General features: G+C 42.6%; 1 protein-coding gene across 4 annotated transcripts; it reads right to left on the minus strand.

The window, feature by feature from the left end:
- Positions 1 to 610: 610 nt before the first annotated feature.
- On the minus strand, positions 611 to 19,180 carry dcst2 (DC-STAMP domain containing 2). 4 transcript variants are annotated; one of them, XR_004021270.1, is made up of 14 exons: positions 18,987 to 19,180; positions 14,718 to 14,977; positions 13,681 to 13,851; positions 13,352 to 13,453; positions 11,936 to 12,130; positions 11,573 to 11,638; positions 11,284 to 11,497; positions 9,579 to 9,736; positions 9,236 to 9,400; positions 8,990 to 9,157; positions 6,138 to 6,238; positions 3,245 to 3,393; positions 1,755 to 1,937; positions 611 to 1,095 (listed from the first exon to the last, which is right to left on the minus strand). XR_004021270.1 is itself a non-coding variant. In XM_030751724.1 (14 exons), exons 1-14 carry the CDS (start codon positions 19,085 to 19,087, stop codon positions 998 to 1,000), a joined length of 2,064 nt encoding a protein of 687 aa, XP_030607584.1. In that variant the 5' UTR covers positions 19,088 to 19,180; the 3' UTR covers positions 611 to 997. The 4 variants fall into 4 exon arrangements, 2 of the variants coding, with proteins under 2 accessions (XP_030607584.1, XP_030607583.1); XR_004021269.1 differs by having other exon boundaries at positions 1,755 to 1,940; XM_030751724.1 differs by having other exon boundaries at positions 1,755 to 1,882; positions 11,284 to 11,485.
- Positions 19,181 to 19,879: the final 699 nt, after the last annotated feature.

Consider the following 19,879-nt stretch of genomic DNA (forward strand, 5'->3'; position numbering starts at 1 on the left):
GACATACTGGTGATGAGGGGTCAGAGCCATCAAGCCTACCTGGGTTTAAGTGATATAAAGTAGAATGTTTCTAAGCTGCCTCATGGGCAGCAAGGACAATATCTTATCTAGAGTACCTCAGGCAGAATTTTAAATTCCCGCTGACGCTGTGAAAACAGTTCACCCTTGTAATATAGAATCAGAATACAAGCCAGCAAGTTCCAACAAAAGTGAAAAAATAAGAAGAGACTGCACTTTCTTGTCTTAGCATATCATGCACACACCAAAATAAAACAAAAACAAGCAAGTGATCGGACCATTTCAGGGTTACTGTAATCAAACCCCAAAACATGATACTGTTGCTCCTAAAAAGACCAGCATAACCCAGGGAGATGAAACAACATTATGACCATGAAAGCAGAGGAGGATGCTTAGTTGGTTGAAGAGCCAGCAGAAGAAGCTGTAGAGGTTCCTTTAAATGAGCAGAACCAGTAAAACCCTAGCAAAGGTTTCAGGTCCTTTAGAAATGTGCGTGTTTGCTTTAAAGCAAATTTGTTCAATCTGAAATTAAAAAGTAATTGAAACTGTTGCAAATATTTATGAAATTATTTATTTAAAAAAAAAATCACACAACAAAACAAAATAGCCAGTATAAAAGACGTGGAAGTGGCTACTGTGACATCATCCCAAGTTCTGTTTTTTGGGAGTAGGTGGCTTTTTAGTCTTTATGGAGACAGAGAGCAGGGGGAAGACACACAGTAAATTGCCTCAGGGCTCATGCAAACCCAGGCCTCTGCAATAGCCTTATGGTATATGGGTTTTCTGCTCAGTCCAGTGAGCTATACCAGTATCCTAAAGTCTGGTTTTGAAGCCTCGAGATGAACATTTCCACTGTCGCCATCTTTGATTCAACAAAACAGATGTGATGAGTGGGGGGTGGGTCTGACTGTGGAACCACTTGCTTAGTCATTAGCCAATCAGACTAACGTGGGTGGGTGGATGTGGATGAATGTGTGTCTCACAGCTCCTCCTCACTGTCTTCCTGGAAGGTCAGAGGTCGCAAGCAGATGACACATGCATTTCCCAAACTCTGGAAGCACGGCCGACAGTACGCGCCTGCAAAAAACAGCGACAGCTCGTAAAAACTCAGACCTAAGAGCAGCAACAACAGCATGCAGAGAACAGTTTTCTTCCATTCGTGATGCAAATTTTACTACTTTTTAAAACACTTACTAAGAATCGGCTCACTGTGCATGACCTATCTGGAAATAAAGTGTTACCAGGCTATCACTTTATCATTTAGGGGTTTTATGTGTAGACTGACAGACAGAAATTACCATTTTAAAATGCATCGTGCATCAGTGTAACATAAATCCTGCTGAGAGAAGCAGCAGAACATCGATGGATGGATTCCTCAAATGTCAGAGATAGCAGCGATTTTTTTTCTTTTTTTAACCTCTTCAGCTAAAATTGCTTTCCAAAAAATCCAGAGGTTTTATAAATGAGCTCATTATTGACGTGTACAGGTGCCACATGCACATTAAAAGGTTATTTCACCAAATAAAACAGACGGGACAGTTTTATTCAGTGCAGTGGATCATAGTGAGTCAGCATCTTGGACACCTTGCAATATCCAAATGACACAAACACAAACCTATCAGAATAGCTTTAATCTCACATCGTGTGACTGCCACGTGTTCCTGACCAACTGCACAGAGACAGTGATGGACTGTAACCTGCGAGTATTACCTCACGCGTGCTCACAGTGGGTTTACCTGAACAGTGTGGGGCATCACAGATGATCGTGTTCACATCATGCAGCTTCAGCACCTCTCCACAGACCAGACAGGTGTCAGGTGTTGACAGGCCCAGCAGGTCAGACAGGTGAGCTCCTCCAGGTAAGCTGACACAGATTCATGAAAACATTCAGATCACATCCTGTCGATTCTGATCCTGGGCTACTTTAATGAGAAAGCTAATGTTAGTGTTGCAGCTGGAAAGGGGAAAAAATAGCTGTCAGCTGATTGGTCCCTTAATTGTAATGAATAATACCAACTGTGTTATTATTGTAATCAGAGAAAAAACTTTTGTAACATGAAACCAGTTAAAGGTGATCTATTCTGCTCACTACTGCAGACCTGCTGAGTGAGGAGATCCCTTTAACAGAAAAGTGAAGCTTTACGATCCAAAGAACCAGCTGAGAAACAAAGTCACATCTATCAGTCTGGAAAGGGTTACAAAGCCAAAGACTCCAGAGAACCACAGTGAGAGCCGTTATCCACACATGGAGAAAACCTGGAACAGTGGGGAACCTTCCCAGGAGCAGCCAGCCTACCAAAATGACTCCAAGAGCGTATCGACGACTCATCCAGGAGGTCACAGAAGAACCCAGAGCAACATCTAAAGAACTGCAGGCCTCACTTGGCTCAGTTAAGGTCAGAGTTCATGATTCAACAATAAGAAAGAGACTGGGCAAAAATGGCCTCCATGGGAGAGCTCCAAGGAGAAAACGACTGCTGACCAACAAGAACACAAAGACTCGTCTCACAGTTGCCAACAAATGTCCTGATGATCCCCAAAACTTTATTCTGAGGACTGACAAGACAAAAGCTGAACCTTTGGGAAGGTTTCAGTCCTGTTACATCTGCATAAACTAACACAGCATTTCATAAACAGAACATTGACATGTGGTGGTAGTGTGCCTCAAAGTCTGGACTTAAATCAGACTGAGATGCTTTGGAATGACCTGAAACTGGAAAACCCTCCAATGTGGTTAATTTCAGACTATTTTATAAACCACAGCAGACCAAAGTTCCTCCACAGTGATGTGAAAGACTCACTGCCAGTTATCACAAACGTCTGACTGCCGAGGGCGGCACAGCCAGTTATCAGGTTTAGGAGGCAATGACTTCCTCACACAGGACAGGAAGGTTTGGAGAGCTTTGTTCACTTAATGAATGAAACATAAAAACGCATTTTGTATTTACACAAGTTATCTGTGTCTAATATTAAAATTAATTTGATGATCGGAAACATGTAAGTGTGACAAATGTGCAAAAAAATTAAGAAATCAGGAAGGAGGCAAATACTTTTTCACAGTAGTTTAAATGAGAGAAAATAAGAAAAAGGGAGAATAAATCCATGTTAAAGGTCCTCTAGTGAAATTTTAAAACATTTTAGCGGTGTGTAAAACATTTTCAAATTTCAGCAGTTTCTAAAACTTGCATGCATTTCTGGGAGATGACTTTAAATCAGGGGTTTCTACCGTATCAGCACAGCATGAAGCCGCCCTCCTCCTCCTCGTCCTCGTCCTCCTCCTCCGCTGGTTCTGTCCCTGGTTGCAGACCTCCTCAGGGCTCTGCCAATCCCCCTCCTCTGATTCAGGATGTGCTGTCGGAGGAACCGGATCCTCTCCTGTTGAGCACAGTAAGAACTCGGCTTTATGCAAAAATGATTGAAAAACATAATTAATGGCATTAGAAATGATGAGAATGCCACAGAATAAGGAAACTGTATAGGTGTGATAAACACAACACGGGGGGTTTTTTTGGCTGCAAACATATTTGTCCCTTTTTTTTTTTTTTTTCCTCCACTTTCTTTATTCCTTCACGTCTATTTCGATAGTTTCAGCAGTCTCCTACCAGGAATTTGCTGACAGTTGTGAGTCCTTATACTGATGCTTTGATTACTATTGCTGATTGTTATTCTCTCACTGATAAAGTAGCCGGAAACGCACAAGGACGCAACAGTTTAGTCACAACGTTCTGGGCTGCATAGACCCGACAAGTAGTCCCGTTTCTCCAGAGGCGCAGGCCAGGTTACCTGGTAGGATCAGAGCGGTTTCTGTAGCCGTTGTGCGCTTCTCAGGTGGACTTTGATGTTGCTGGTTTTTCCTGACTGAGAAATGTTCCGCACATTTTTCATCATCCACAACAAGACTTTCGATTCTATCTGTGCTCTTGTACTCAAAGAACCTCCATACGGGACTCTGCCGCTTTCTCAGCAGATTGCAGCCATTACTTTGCGGACCAGCGCGATGAGCGCACGCACATGCGCACGCACTCACACAGTTGTCCGATGGCGCTCCCAGCTTAAACTCGGAGAGCGGAAAAAATGATTTCATATCAATCCACAAGGCTTAAAAAAAAAAAAAAAAAGTAAATGAAAGTCAGTTTATTGATAATTTCAGTTAGTTTTAGTTAGTTTTGTAAACTCACAATTCAGTTTTAATTAGTTATCGTTTTTTCCTTTTAATTATAGTTTTTATTTATTTCAGTTAACGACAATGTTTTTTCAATTTCATTTTTCATTATTTCGTTCGTTTTCGTTAACTATAATAACCCTGCTGTGAACACTCAGTCCGGTCCTTCACATGGCCACAGCCTACAAGCAACACACCTCAAACAGTCAGACACTAAACTGCAGACGGCAACAAGTTCAGAGGAAAACCAAAGTCCATGCAGGTTTAATTGAATTTAACTTTCTGAAATTAAAGTTCAAAGCATTCTACAGCAGTAGGCTATTTCCCAGAAATGTCACAACAGCAACCGCCAAAGCAAATAAAACATGTGCTACGCTGAGAGATACACTCTCTCAACATTTGCCACAACACTTGTGCTAAACATTAGAAACATGGCCTTCACATCACAAAGTGATCTACCAGCAGGGCAGTATGGGACGCTCAGTCCAGGAGAGACTTCCACACTTTGGTTCCTCTGATCTAAACAACGAGTGTCACAACAACTAGCTGCCAAAGCACTTCAGGTTGCACTCGGACAGCACAACTGTTGGGCGCCTCGGCACAAAGAAACCTTTTTTCAGCTGTCTAGCAGAAATCTAGCAGGGTTAGCTTTTAAATTTCCCGGTTTGAATACTGCGCAATGACACACGGGCTGCACAACCTGCAGTTCAACCTGCTCACACTGTGATGGTCAAGAGAAATGCCATCATCTGAAGCCAACACTGAGCAAAGCATGGCTGCATTAGGCAGGCTTGGATACCAGACTCAGAGCTGCGCTCCTGCATGAAAACTGCTCGACTGGCACGAGTCAAAAGAAACAAAAAACAGCCATTTACGTCTGCAACTTTTTGTGACTGTGTGAGTGCAGACTGCAGCTTGGTCATCAGCCTCATTTCTAACATGTGGTCTAAGTTGAGTCCATTTGAACCCAGATAAATCCACAGACTGTATTTAGAAAAGATGGACACAGCCACCGTCATGCCCAATGCACTGCTGGGATTCTTGATTTTGTGGGGAACACTGAGAAAGGCTTGTGAAAACAAAGTTCTCTTAAATGAAACTGAATGGGGTTTCTCTCTGCACGTTTTAAGTGTCTGACTCGTTTGTTTGCTGCTGTTTGTTTCAGGATTTATCAGGTTATTTTAGCTTCTGCTCAGGTCCAGGTGACTTTTCATTGTCACTCTCACTCAGGTCTCTGTGAGGAGCTCAGACCTGCCTCCTCATTCCTCCTCTCACGCTTTCATTCTGCAGATTGTTCAGATGCCTCTCTGCTCCGTGACCTTTCACCCGCAGCAGCAGCTGTTCTTCCTCTTTGCCCGTCTCACCGAAACAGCACACCTTCACTCTGATAGCAGGAGTGCGCGGGGCTTGCAGGTAAAAACCCCTGCCCTCAGGCACAGGTCTCCTAATCCTCGTGTTGTCAGAGGATCAGTTTACATCATCTTTACGAGGCTGGCTGTCGTCCAAAACCCTCGAAGAAAATGTGAGCTGAGGTTTGAAAAAAATGCAAACAACCCAAGACATTGACTGCCAGACATTTTTGTTTGAGGGTTCAGAGCTGGTTTAAGGTTCAAATCTGAGTTCCTATTATAAACAAGGGAGTAAAATATAGTTAGGACTATAAGTTTTTGGACAAAGGAAGTTTTTTTGTTTGTTCGTTTTTTTGCAGTTCTTCCTCTCCACACCATCCCAGTGGATTTTAAATCAAACAATCAAAATGGATAGATGGATGGAAGACATGACTGAAGGGCAGCTTTGAACAAAAATATTCCATCAATCCATCCATCCATGGCTGCAGCCTGTCACAGGGCGAGAGGCAGGGCACACCCTGACCTGAAGTGTGTGTGTGTGTGTGTGTGTGTGTGTGTGTGTGTGTGTGTGTGTGTGTGTGTGTGTGTGTGTGTGTGTGTGTGTGTACCTGCTCTCGCTCAGGGTGATATGAAGCACAGATGAGCCGTCTGCAGCGCTGCATGAATCCTCCGATCAGAGACACAAACAGAGCCAAACCCAAGAGGAAGCCTGCAGCACAGAGTGGAACCAGTAAAACCACAAAAACTGCTAATCTGATTGGTCAGTATTTGCCTTATAAAGGTGTCTCTTTGTGTCTGAACTGAATGATTGTTTTTCCAGGCTGTTAGACAGGCTTAAATTCAACTTGGTTTTAACTATTCATCAATTCCCTGCTAACATGGCTGAAATACTGACGTTATCTTCACAGATGGAGAGATGCTGACATTGTTCCACATCCAATAGTTCAGAGTGTTTCTTACAAGGAAGATACTGATCACTGTTTTTCTAACCCAAACCACTGCAGTGCAGTACCTTTAATACCTATAGCAAGCTCTAATCTCTGTAATAAAATGTTATGGTCAACAGCATCAAAAGCTGCACTGAGGTCCAACAGGACAAGAACAGAGAGTAGTCCGCTGTCAGAGGCTGTAAGATCATTTGTAACCTTCACTAATGCTGTTTCTGTACTGTGATGAATTCTGAAACCTGACTGAAACTCTTCAAATAAACCGTTCCTCTGCAGATGATCAGTTAGCTGTTTTACTACTCTTTCAAGAATCTTTGAGAGAAAAGGAAGGCTGGAGATTGGCCTATAATTAGCTAAGACAGCTGGGTCAGTGATGGCTTTTTAAGTAGCGGTTTAATTACAGCCACCTTAAAGGCCTGTGGTACATAGTCAAGACTGAAGCATTAATTAATGGTAGGACTTCTTTGAGCAGTCTTGTAGGAGTGGGGTCTAATAGACATGTTGATGCTTTGGAGGAAGTAACTATTGAAAATGATATCGCATGTAAATATTCTGCAGTCAATGACTGCCTGAAGTATCTGCCTTTGTTCATTTCAACACTTTTAAGTAAATGCTGCTTCACTGACTCCCATTCAGTAGTTTGTTTTTTAAAATATAATACCCATCTTTTATGTTACTTCCTGGTAAATTCAACAGAAATACTCTGGAAAGCAGTGACCACCTCTTCCTGTCTTCTTCTTTGCTCTGATGTGTGCCATCTGCAGGTCAAAGCTGGGTTTAAAGCTCCTGAACACAGGACGTGTATGTCATATTTTGGGTCTGCCTCAGAGACACTCTGTCATCAGAGCTTCTCTCAGCAGTCACTCAAAACTTTACTTCCAACCATCTTCGTGTTCAGACTTGGTCTGCAGCCCACAGGCAAAACAATGGAGGCGATCTGACACTCAGATTCCACATTCCTGGATAGTTTTTAAAGAAAAATCCTCTTCCTCTACCACTCCCACTGCTACTACTGGCCTGTTTCCATTAAAGGAAGTTTCTATGAACTCAGGAATTTTACTTTGATTTTTATGACAGGACTTTTGCAGCAACAAAATACACTGATCAGCCACAGCATTAAAACCACTGATGACTGAGGTAACTAACACTGATTATCTCATTACAATCGCACCTCTTAAGTGTGGGATTTTTAAGACAGTGAACATTCAGCTCTTGAAGGTGATGCCCTGGAAGCAGGGTAAAAAGGGGCAGTGTAAGGATCTGTGTGATTTGGGGTCAAACAGTCAGCCCTATGGGATATTTCCTGTTAGTACCCACCGAAACCTGTCCAAGGAAGGACAGCAGGTGAAGCAGCCTGTGTGCTCAGATCCCACATAAGAGTGACTGCAGCACGAGCTGTGAAAACCTGGATATGACAGAAAGGAGTCAGCTCGCAAAGTGGATCACAACTCGCCCCTGTACACCTCCACCTACAATAGGCACAGAACTGGAGCAGGGGAAGGAGGCGTCGTTGTCTGATGAACTCTGTTTCCTTTTCCATTGTTTACCTGGAAAGGAGAGATGGCAGCAGGATGGACTATGGGAAGAAGGCGAGCCGGTGGAGCCAGTGTGTGTGTGTGTGTGTGTGTGTGTGTGTGTGTGTGTGTAGGCCACGTTCTGCTGGGGAAAAAAACTGGTTCTCGGATTCAGACCACATATGTGTATCCTTTCATGGCAGTGGTGTTCCCTGATGGCAGTGGCCTCTTTCAGCAGGATAATGCTCCATGCATCACTGCTGGCTTTTGTTCAGGGGTGATTTGGGTGGATCACGGATCCATTTTCTGCTAAAATTAGTAAGTTTATTCAGCGAGGTTCAGATTCATAATCAGTGCTAAGTAAGAGATTACTGAAATCCTAGAATTTCATTCACCAAAACTAAAGCCCAGACAATACAGTTAACCACACAGCAAATCCTGTTAATCGTCAGATAATTGCATTAAAAATGCTCCAAAAGGCTCCAACAGCACAAACACACTCCAGAGGTACAGTTCAGGGACTCCAGTTACAGGAGCTGAAGCCTGCAGAGAGCTAGCAGCTACAGCCGCCTGTGTCACCATCCACCTGTCAGTCAAAGACGACACGCCCCTAGCTTTCAGTCTACCCAGTGTCCTAATGAATGAATTATTAATATAATCTGCTCCTATACAGTTGTTATAAAGTGGGGAATTATCCATAGAGGCCAACAACAGCCTGGAAAGAGGTTTATGTCTGCTGTGAGGTTGGATATTTTAGCATAGGAGTCCTGAAGATACTGGAGGAACTGCAGTGTTTTCTGGTATTTCCCACATCTTCATTTTTCAGCCCTGAATGTTGGTTCAAACTAAATCACTGAATTCATTCTAAACTTTATATAGTGTGAATTGTCCTCTTTTAAAGTTCAATTTTGAAATTCAAAAGCTGAATATATGCTAAAAAAATAAACCTAAATTCAATGTGACTTAAAATTTGATGTCACTTCCTGTCTGACGTCATACCGAGAATGAAACACGTGGTGTAGTTTGGTTCTGATGGCTCTAGCAGGCACTTCCTGCTGATCACGGTGATGTTCCTTTGCTGGAGGATGTTGAACGAGGCCACCAGGTCTCTGTAGATGTCTGAGGCGTAACCTGATCCGTTCACCTGGATCGCCACCTTGACCGGAACTACCGGGACAGAACATCACATCCTTTACCACTCACACGGAAAATACAGGGCTGTTCTTGCCAGGTGAGCTGGCTCACCTCTGGCCACGATGTCCTCCGTCACCAGGTGGTGCACCTGATCCAGAATCCAGAACACCAGGAAGTCCAGCGCCACCAGCAGGCTGCCTACAATCAGGTGTCTGAAGACTGAAACCAAGCCCGCCATCACCGCCTGCCGCTCTCTGTCTGTCAGCTGAAATGACACTGCAGGAGAGGCGCTTCAGTAACTTCAGTTACCTTTAGCTCACTTTGTTACTAATGGCTACATTAATTGATCCACAAAATACGACATCATCCAGCACCAGGAAGTCAGGCACACAAGCTAACAAACAAATTAACTAATTAGTCTCTCACACACAGACACACACACAGATGTACTGACGTGGCGTGATGTACGTCTTGGCCTCTCTGCATGTGATCGGAAAGACAGAGGCTCCGCCCACTGAGGTCAACCTTTGGTTAAGGTCTTTAAACTCAGCGGTGATGTAAATGTTGTTGAATTTTATATCATGCAGATACCTGTGTCTGTACTGCACTGCCCTGCAGACACACAAACACACCAACACGCATCAGCAACAGCCAGATAAAGTCAACTGAAGTGTAGAGACAGATTTAAAAAAATTAAAGAGCTCAATTAAAGAGGCAATAAAAGAAACAAGAAGTAAAAATTTAATTGAAATTAAATGCCACATAAAAAAGCAGAATGTAATAAAATGAAGTGGTTCCATGAAGTAAAATATCTCAATATAGCAAAATGAAACAGAATAAAAATAGCTTTCTAAATGTAATTTACTTAAAAAACAAACAAACAAACAAGCACAGCGGTGTCAGAGGACATTTAACTGAGTCAGTCTGACAGAGTAAAGTGTGGCAGACAGTGCGGGGTCAAAATAAAACTGCTGAGCTGAGATTACAGATGACTCTCTGCTGCACAGATGTGTTGTGCTGTGAAGCTATGAAATACTTCCTGAATCTGCCCTTGTGTAGCTGAAGTCAGTTGAAGCATGTGGTTTGTATTTAGCTAAAGTGACCTAAAGCACGCAGAGTGTGTGCAGATGTCATAAAATAAAATTTGTAAATGAAATAAACTCAATCGTGTAGCTGAAGGAAACTGAAGGCTGCATATAAACTGTGTACATAAATAAAACCTGTACAGTGCTGTGAAAAGTATTTGCCTGCTTCTTGATTTCTTTTTTTTTTTTTGGATTTGTCACACAAATTTTTATACTAGACAAAGATAACGTGAGTAAATACAAAATGCAGTTTTTAAATGAAGATTAAATGATGAACAAAGCTCGCCAAACCTTCCTGCGCTGTGTGAGAAACTCATTTCCCCTTAAACCTGATAACCGGCTGTGCCGCCCTGAGCAACTGCAGTCAGACATTTGTGATAACTGGCAGTGAGTCTTTCACATCACTGTGGAGGAACTTTGGTTCACTGTTCTTTGCAGAATAGTTTGAATTCAGCCACACTGGCGGGTTTTCCCGCATAAACGGCCTGTTTACGGTCATTCCAAAGCATCTCAATCTGATTTAAGTCTGTGTTTGGGATCATCGTCCTGATGACCGGACGTTCTCCTTCAGGATTTTCTGGTAGAGAGCCGAGTTTATGGTTCCATCAGAAGTCATCCTGAAGCGGCCAAGCAGCCCCAGACCATCACACCACCACCATGTCTGACAAACACTTGTTTGCAGTTCTTGCTGCCAAAGGTGGCACAACCAGTTATCAGGTTTAGGGGGCGATGACATTTTCACACAGTTCAGCTTTGGATCGCTTTGTTCTCTTAATGAAATCATCATTTAAAAACTGCATTTTGTATTTACTCAGGTTATCTTTGTCTAATATTAACATTTGTTTAATGAAGGAAGCACTATGAACGACTCAAAGTGAAACTTAAAGCTGAAGAAAACTGAAGTGTGTGACTGAATGACATTAAAGTGTTTTAATCTATGTTATGTGACCTGAAGTGTATGAACCTTGTGTAGTAGCTGAAGTGTTTGCCTCACAGAAACTGAAGTGAGCAGCTGTTCTAAATAAGACAGATGAAGTGAAGTGTGTGGATTGTGTCCAGAGGAAAGAAAGTGACCTGAGGAAGGAGCAGATGAGCAGGATGAGGCCGACGTACGCCAGCGGTCCAGCCAGTTTCTGAAAAACTTGCAGGTTTGAGGAAATCTCTGCCATGATGTCCTGAGAAACCTGGTGCAGAGAGCGGCTGCTGTTGACATCCAGGTCAAAGTTACCTGAGGCGGAGATGTTAAACTCAAACTCGCGCTTCATCTTCTCAAAGGCTGCGATGACAGCTGAAAGAGGACAGAGTCAGACTCTCTGCAAAGGCCGTCAGCAGATGGTAAACTATAATGAGGAAATGAACTCACGAGCTGCGAGACGTTTCCTCAGGTGGTCGGCGACGTAAGAAGGGATGATACAAAAGAACTCGCCAGCTAAAAGAGACCAAGCATGAAAGAATTAAAGAGATGTAAACATGAAATCTCTGCCACTCTGACATTGCTTTAGAATAAATATCTTAAATGTGTGCTTTTTATGTAAAATCCTCAAATGAATTATAATAAAGATGAAAACTGTTCTCCTGGATCTGGAAGAGTAAACTGTAGTAAACAAATACTGATGTTTCTTTGTCAAGTTTTAATGTTTAAATCTCAGAAATGAGCGCTTGTGTAATTTGGATAGGTGCGTCCTGTATGCAGCCTCAACACAAGGACTGGGATAAGTGAACGCACCGCGTGCCAGGTTGCAGAGGGGCAGGAAGCCATCCACGATGTCACACAGGAAGTTGAAGTCCCCCAGCAGGTTGGAGCAGTCGCTTTGAGCTTCCTTGAACAGCACCTGGCACTTCCTGAACGGAGTGCCCAGCTTTTCATTACAGACGTCTCCGATATCAGCCAGGAAGTGGAGGACGTTCCTCAGCGTGCGAGCTGCAAGGTCAGAGGTCAGAGGTGTAGTGAGTTTCTGCAGGTGTATGGTGAACGCAGTAGATGTGCCAAATTATATCAGACAGGCCACATTCCAGGCACATCAGCCAATACCCTCGTGCACATACTACCTCATATTTAAGCTGCTTTAGCACAGTAGCACAATGCTACACATCCAAAACCCACCTCCAACCCAGCTCCTCCTTTCATGCTGTATCTGGATTTATCAAACCCAAAAATGTAACTTATTATCTGACGTCATAGATACCCGCTGCTCTCTGTGCATGCGGTGTTTGCATAAGAGTGAGCAGGTCCCAGACCAGAGCCGAGCTGCTGAATGCAAATGACTGAAAATATCAGTCTTCTTTTTATTCTAGTGTTCCTGACTGACACCTTGAGGAAGAGCGTAACTTTAAAAATAAAGTGAGGAAAAGTTGCCACTCTGCTGTCTTTCTAGAAGCTTTGAGCTTCATTTAGGACAAAAAAAAAACTCATTTTATTTTTTATATTTTATTTAATATGAAAATCGCAAGAAGATTCTGTAACTGTTGGGATTTCATGTACAACCACTTCAACCATTAAATTCTGTCCTCACCGCTATAACGTAAAAACTCATCCTAACTACCATCTATAATTATCAATATTAATTCAATATTAATTAACACTTAGAACACAAAACCTGCTTATTGCAAACCAGCCATTCAGAGCAGTGGTAGGAGATCTTGCATGCGTGGGACTCACACTCACTGAAGTGGCAGCTCGGGTGCTTTAAATCTTATGACACCTTTTCCTTTATTTTGTAACATCACAGGTGCAAATGCATTGTGTTTGCATTTATAAATGGATCTCCTGTCTGTATCAATGCACCCTCTCTCAAGGCATCCTCTGCCCTGTGTATGACCTCTGTTCGTTTTATGTACCATATATGATCACTCCTCTGCTCTTTTACTTTAGAGATTCCCCCCATGAGCCTTTGAAGACCTGCAGGTGCCTGTCTCTGCAGGAACCCGAGTAAATATGGTGGGAACACAGACGGTTCTTGTGTCACCACTGCTCCATCATAAATACACGCAGACGTGACACATACAGTCTCACAGGTTCAAGACTCCCTAAAACTCTCTTTTTCCTTGATTCAGGAAATAATTTTACTGCTGTCAAATATCAAACGGGTCAAGCTTGACCCAAACAGTATGCACGGGTCAAAAAGGCCTACAGCTGACTTACCAACATGGCGGGTGTTGTCTGCCATGGTGTCGATGAATTTCTGGACCCTTCCTGCGACAGCGTAAGCGTTCCTACTGATCTCTCTGATTTGGTCCAATGCAGCTGCAAACCAACACAAACACTATTACTCACAATATTATTTTAATAAAACTGGATCAAATGGCAGCAACTGAAATAAAATTCATATTTTGAAAATGGTTTAAAATTCAAATTAATTTAAATATAAAAATATTAGCAGTGTATTTTCAGAAGTATTAGTGGCTGTAATATATAAGAGCAGAAATAGTTTTAGTTTTAAGAGCTCTGATGGGAAGGTGGGCGGGTCTTACAGAAGAGGGGCGTGGCTGCTTTCTGCAGCAGTTCCTGTGTTTGATTGGCTGCCAGCTCAGCACCACACATCAGGCTGGAGGCGGCTCGCTCGGTGTTCTCCAACGTGTTGCTGAGCGGACCGGACAGCAGCAGCGACACAAACGTGAGGAGGATGAAGTTCCTCCCGTGACCTGAAACATGAGAGGAGGGAGACTGTGGCAGCGTGATCAGGGACCTCATCTCTCAATGACAAGCTCTGATTATCTGAAAGCTCCAACTCTATTTGGGACCTTTAACTTTAACAACTCTGTCTATATTTGGAAGCCCTGGATTTATTACTCTTATGGTTCTTACTCCATCTCCAGTTGTACCTCACTTTAGGAGCTCTGACTCTAGAAGAGGTCTCCAACGCTTTTTGGAAGCTCCGGCTTTGTTTAGGAGCTCATGGTCTACTTGAAAACGCCACATCTGATTGAGAGTTCTGACTCTACTCAAAACCTTTAGAGTACCTAGTTTATGTGAAGCTTTCACATCTATTTGTAACCACCAACTCCATTTCAGAAGTCTGCTTGAAAGCTTTGTATTTGGAAGGTCATAAGTGGAGAGCTACAGCTTTTTTTGCAGGTTCTCACTCAATTTGGGGGCTCTAACTCTAAGCACCACCTCTCAGAGCCCTGAATCTGTTTGGGAGCATTAATTGGCCTAGGAGCCCCAACTCACACTGAGCTCTGCCTTTCTTTAAGACATCTGAATCTGTTTGGAAAAGCCTGTCTCGCTCAGTTTGTAGCTCTACCTCGAGTTTTCGCTCCGTTTGGGACCACAAGAATAAAAAGCTGAAATTCTTCTGTTCATTGAATTCACATGATTTCCTTTTTTTCCCCCTTCTTCTTTTTTTCTTTCTTTTTTTGTCTGTTTTTTGTGTTCTACAGCATATAAAGCTGGTTTTTGGAATACTTGTACCTACTCTAGTATAAAATGAAATAAAATAAAAACAAGATAAAGTTCATTAACAAAATGAAGATAAATGACCCTCAAAGTTTTTAGGTTAAGTGCAAACCTGAGCACAGGGAGGGCAGCATCACCATGATGCTGGCCCTGACTCTGACTGACAGTCCCATACCAAACGCTGCCAGACCAGCCAAGACCAGCGTGGTATAGACGCAGAACCACAGCGGCTGTTTCTGCAGGAGGAGAAACATGAGTCCGTACAGAGACGCAATCAGCAGCCCGGACACAAATGCCACCATCCTCTGCCCCACCTCCACCAGGTGAGCGCTGAGCTTCCTCCTGCTGCTGAGGCGAGAGCGTCCCGCTGGTCTGTGAAAGACGAGATAGTGATCAGCATATGTTCACCCACATAAACATGAAGTTACAGTGCTGCCACCTGCAGGCCGTGATATTCATCACAGCCTCCGTCATTGGAACAAATGAGATGGAGATATTTAGTCATCGTGGGATAAATTCAATAACTAATATAACAAATCGAAAGTTCAAACATCAGTGTTAGAATAGATAAACGTTTAACTGTTTTTCTATGTATCACAATGTGTTTATCATAAACATGCACATGGAAAGCAGGTAACGCCTGTTTCCTGAGGACACACACACACACACACACACACACACACACACACACACACACACACACACGATTACATCATGTGACGTGAGTGATGTTGTTACCTGAGCTTTGTGTAAACTCACGTGATGCTAAAATAAAAGAGCCAAGCAGGAAGAAGGTTCAGACTCTCCCTCAGACACACACACACGCGTGTTGGCTGACTGAGACTCTCCCTGCAGGTAAAAAGATCAACTACGGCTTTCTGTGTCTTTCTTTATTTAACGGTGGTCCGAACCTAACAATCAGTCTGGTCTTTTATACTCGTATACAAACATTTCTTAGTACTGCCTCACTTTCCTCTCTGGTTCATTGTTTCAAACTCAGCACTTCACAAATATAACATTTCAGTGGCTCACTGTAGTCGTACATACAGTGGCTTGCAAAAGTATTCATACCCCTTGAACTTTTCCATATTTTGTCACATTACAACCACAAACATAAATATATTTCACTGGAATTTAATGTGAAAGACCAACACAAAGTGGTTACAATTGTGAAGTGGAAAGAAAATTATACATGTTCCAAAACATTTTTTACAAATAAAAAACTGAAAAGTGTGGTGTGCAAAAGTAATCAGCCCCCTTTTCTCTGAGTGCAACCAATTGCATTCAGAAGTTGCGTGATGACTGCTAATGACTAAAAAGAGTCCACCTGTGTGTAATCTAATCTCAGTACAAATACAGCTGCTCTGTGACGGCCTCAGAGGTTGGTTAAGAGAATATTGGGGAGTAAACAGCATCATGAAGTCCAAAGAACACACCAGACAGGTCAGGAATAAGGTTGTGGAGAAGTTTAAAGCAGGATTAGGCTATAAAAAGATTTCCCAAGCTTTGAACATCCCACGGAGCACTGTTCAATCCATTATCCAGAAATGGAAAGAGTATGACACAACTGTAAACCTACCAAGACAAGGCCATCCACCTAAACTTACAGGCCGAACAAGGAGAGCACTGATCAGAGATGCAGCCAAGAGGCCCATGGTGACTCTGGACCAAATGCAGAGATCCACAGCTCAGGTGGGGGAATCTGTCCACAGGACAACTATTAGTTGTGCACTGCACAAATGTGGTCTTTATGGAAGAGTAGCAAGAAGAAAGCCATTGTTAAAAGAAAACCATAAAAAGTCCCGTTTGCAGTTTGCCAGAAGCCATGTTGGAGACACAGCAAACATGTGGAACAAGGTGCTTTGGTCAGATGACACCAAAATTGAACTTTTTGGCAAAAATGCAAAACGCTATGTGTGGCAGAGAATTAACACTGCACATCACTCTGAACACACCATCCCCACTGTCAAATATGGTGGTGGCAGCATCATGCTCTGGGGCTGCTTCTCTTCAGCAGGGTCAGGGAAGTTGGTCAGAGTTGATGGGAAGATGGATGGAGCCAAATACAGGGCAATCTTGGAAGAAAACCTGTTGGAGTCTGCAAAAGACTTGAGACTGGGGCAGAGGTTCACCTTCCAGCAGGACAACGACCCTAAACATAAAGCCAGGGCTACAATGGAATGGTTTAAAACCAAACATATTCATGTATTAGAATGGCCCAGTCAAAGTCCAGACCTAAACCCAAATGAGAATTTGTCGCAAGATCTGAAAACTGCTGTTCATAAACGCCCTCCATCTAATCTGACTGAGCTTGAGCTGTTTTGCAAAGAAGAATGGGCAAAAATTTCAATCACTAGATGTGCAAAGCTGGTGGAGACATACCCTAAAAGACCTGCAGCTGTAAATGCAGCAAAAGGTGGTTCCACAAAGTATTGACTCAGGGGGGCTCAATACTTTTGCACACCACACTTTTCAGTTTTTTATTTGTAAAAAATGTTTTGAATCATGTATAATTTTCATTCCACTTCACAATTGTATACCACTTTGTGTTGGTCATTAAATTCCAGTGAAATACATTTATGTTTGTGGTTGTAATGTGACAAAATATGGAAAAGTTCAAGGGGTATTGCAAGCGACTGTAAATAGCCTGTCTGGCATAAATGAATGGATGATTAGTCTTTAAATAATGTTTCAGAGAGAAGACAGAGTGGATTTGTATTGTAAATCCCAGCAGGATATTGTGTCAAAACATGTCCTAGATTATCTAAAACATGAAAACATACCAGGAACAATGATTTAAATACATTCTATTAAAAGGAAAAATGGAAAGAACTTCCTGGAACATTTGGGATTTATTGTATGACCATGTATAACTATTATAATATTTAAACACTGTCATTGCTGTTCTATCTTAAAAATCCTCATAATCAAAAGTATGGAATATGGAAAAGTTCAAGGGGTATGAATACTTTTGCAAGCCACTGTATACACCTGTAAACTTGAATTATTGAATGAACGAATGCAAGCAGAAAAGACTGCAAATACTGAATGTTGTTGCTGTTTGTAACACGCTGCTGGACACACAGACACAACTACAGCCGACTTTAAAACTCTAAAAATGTGTGCGTCATGTCTGTGTGTTCAGATACGAGTTATGATAGATATCCACTGCCTCCAATTTCATGAGTACTGCTCCTTCTGCAGGTCCTCCAATGACCACTTGAGGCTCCAATAGGGAATCGGTCCCCATAGACTCCCATCTTAAAACATCCAAATATGTAAGCAGCCTGGTCAAAAACAGTGATGTTGATATGGATCATTTCCCACTTTGTGACAGCTGTACAGGGGTTAAAGTTTTATAATGCATAAAATGAGATGCTGTGACAGCTTAAATTTAGGGATGTACAGTATGTATGCACACAGATAGGGATCGAACCACCAACCTTCCAATTAGTTGCTGACCTGCTCCTCCTCCTGAGCTACAGCCACCCCAGAACAAACTACATGTGGGACAGAAACTGTTTGTATAGGTAGGTAGTGCAACTTTGCCAAAAGGAAGCTAAAGTTTGTTCTTCGTCATGAAATGGTTTTTATATAGTCTCTATTTTTAAGATTAGGCTTAAAACTTTCTTTTTTGATCAAGATTTTAGTTAGGGCAGGATCAGGTGACACTGTTATGCTGCAACAGGCCTAAGCTGCTGGGGAGTGCCCATGATGCACTGAGTGTTTCTTTTTCATTCACCGCTTTTCACTTTGTTTATACACGACTCCGCATTTAATCATTAATATTAATCTCAGGTTCTCCGTCCCATAGCGTGTCCCTTGTCTCCCTCTGCTCAGATTTCTCATAGCGGGTTGTCACATTGTTGGGTTTCTCTGTATTATTGTAGGGTCTGTAGCTTGCATTATAACGCACCTTGAGGTGATTGATGTTATGAATTGGCGCTATATAAATAAAACTGAATTATTTCACCTGTTGTTCTGCCTGGTAACAGTCTTTGGGTTTCAGTAGGGATGCATCCATAGATTTTTTTTTTTAAGCACACATACTGTGTAACTCCATATGGAAATATGGAAATATGGACCGGGAACGGTCAGAGGAATTCCCCTGAGTGAATGCTCGGTGCACCTCCGGGTTGGTTTGACTTTTCAGACCCAGAAACTGCTTCCATCTTTATACAGTGAAAGGGGTTGAAGGTGAAATGCTCTGTGATGATGCTACTGTCAGAAACAATGTAAAGGAATAAATATTAACAGTAATCATTAAATACTCCCCATGAGATCCCAGAGGGTGAAGTTCAGCTCAGTGTAAACAGCTGAGGAGGAAGGAGAACAGGATAAAAAAGGCTACCAGTTAGCAGTCAGCTGAATCTTCCTGTACCTGCTCAGGACTCCTCTGATGGTCTGTGTGACTCCGCCTCTCTCCACCTGCACTCTGATGTCGCTTTTCATCAGGAGCTTCTTCCTCTCTTCACTCTTCATCTTTTTTTTTTTAAACTTTCCACACTTTAACCGCAGTTAAGGTGTTCGTGTGTAACCTGGAGACCACAGAAGCATCATGTGACACACCGAAGCTCCAACGGTCAAACAACGACACATTTCAGGTGTTGTGCGAAATTCTGTTCCCCCGTGAAAATCTGTTCCCCCTGTTTCGGGAGAGCGCAGCCAGAGAGGCGGATCCGACAGTCTTCACGGCGCTTCTGATCAATTTCTCGGTAAAAGTCTTTGATAGTATTTATTCCTCTCATCAAGAATAACAAATCCTGTGAATATGAAAACATTTGCTCTTTATTTGCCAAAGTTACACGGGGGGCACCAAATATTTCAGCCATCCAAAATATTGTGTTCCCCCTCCATGACATGGGAACAAATTAATTTACCAGCAAGTCTTTTACAGTGTCATTTTACCGAGAAATCGATCAGAAGCCCCGTGAAGACGGTTCGGATCCGCCTCTCTGGCTACAGTTCGCGCTCCCGACACAGGGGGAAACGAGTTTCACGAGGGAACAGAATTTCGCACAACACCGGTAACATACGAAGGCCCCGTCGCTCAATTAACAAGCAGGATCAGCGTTTACCAAACCAGTAATGACCAAGGATCACAAGACTGAAGCTCACCATGAGAATAACAGTAAAGTTAAACAGGAGCCAAAAATGTAATCACAAAATCCAAAAACTGAGAAACATGACTAAATCCAGGAACCATAAGATTTTGAACCACTATGTAAAATAATGGGTAAAAAGCCTGAACATTCCTGTTCACATAGACATGAA

This window comes from Archocentrus centrarchus, chromosome 17, assembly GCF_007364275.1.
Source record: "Archocentrus centrarchus isolate MPI-CPG fArcCen1 chromosome 17, fArcCen1, whole genome shotgun sequence".
Taxonomy (NCBI): Eukaryota; Metazoa; Chordata; class Actinopteri; order Cichliformes; family Cichlidae; genus Archocentrus; species Archocentrus centrarchus.

What these genes read in the sequence shown, in the direction of transcription:
- dcst2 (XM_030751723.1), bottom strand. Translation starts at nt 19,087, where the DNA reads ATGAAGAGTGAAGAGAGGAAGAAGCTCCTGATGAAAAGCGACATCAGA. An exon ending in CCTCTGCAACCTGGCACGCG is followed by an intron (nt 11,639 to 11,935) that starts GTGCGTTCACTT and finishes GGTCTCTTTTAG; the next exon opens with CTGGCGAGTTCTTTTGTATC. An exon ending in TGATGCCCCACACTGTTCAG is followed by an intron (nt 1,096 to 1,754) that starts GTAAACCCACTG and finishes TGTTTTTTGCAG; the next exon opens with GCGCGTACTGTCGGCCGTGC.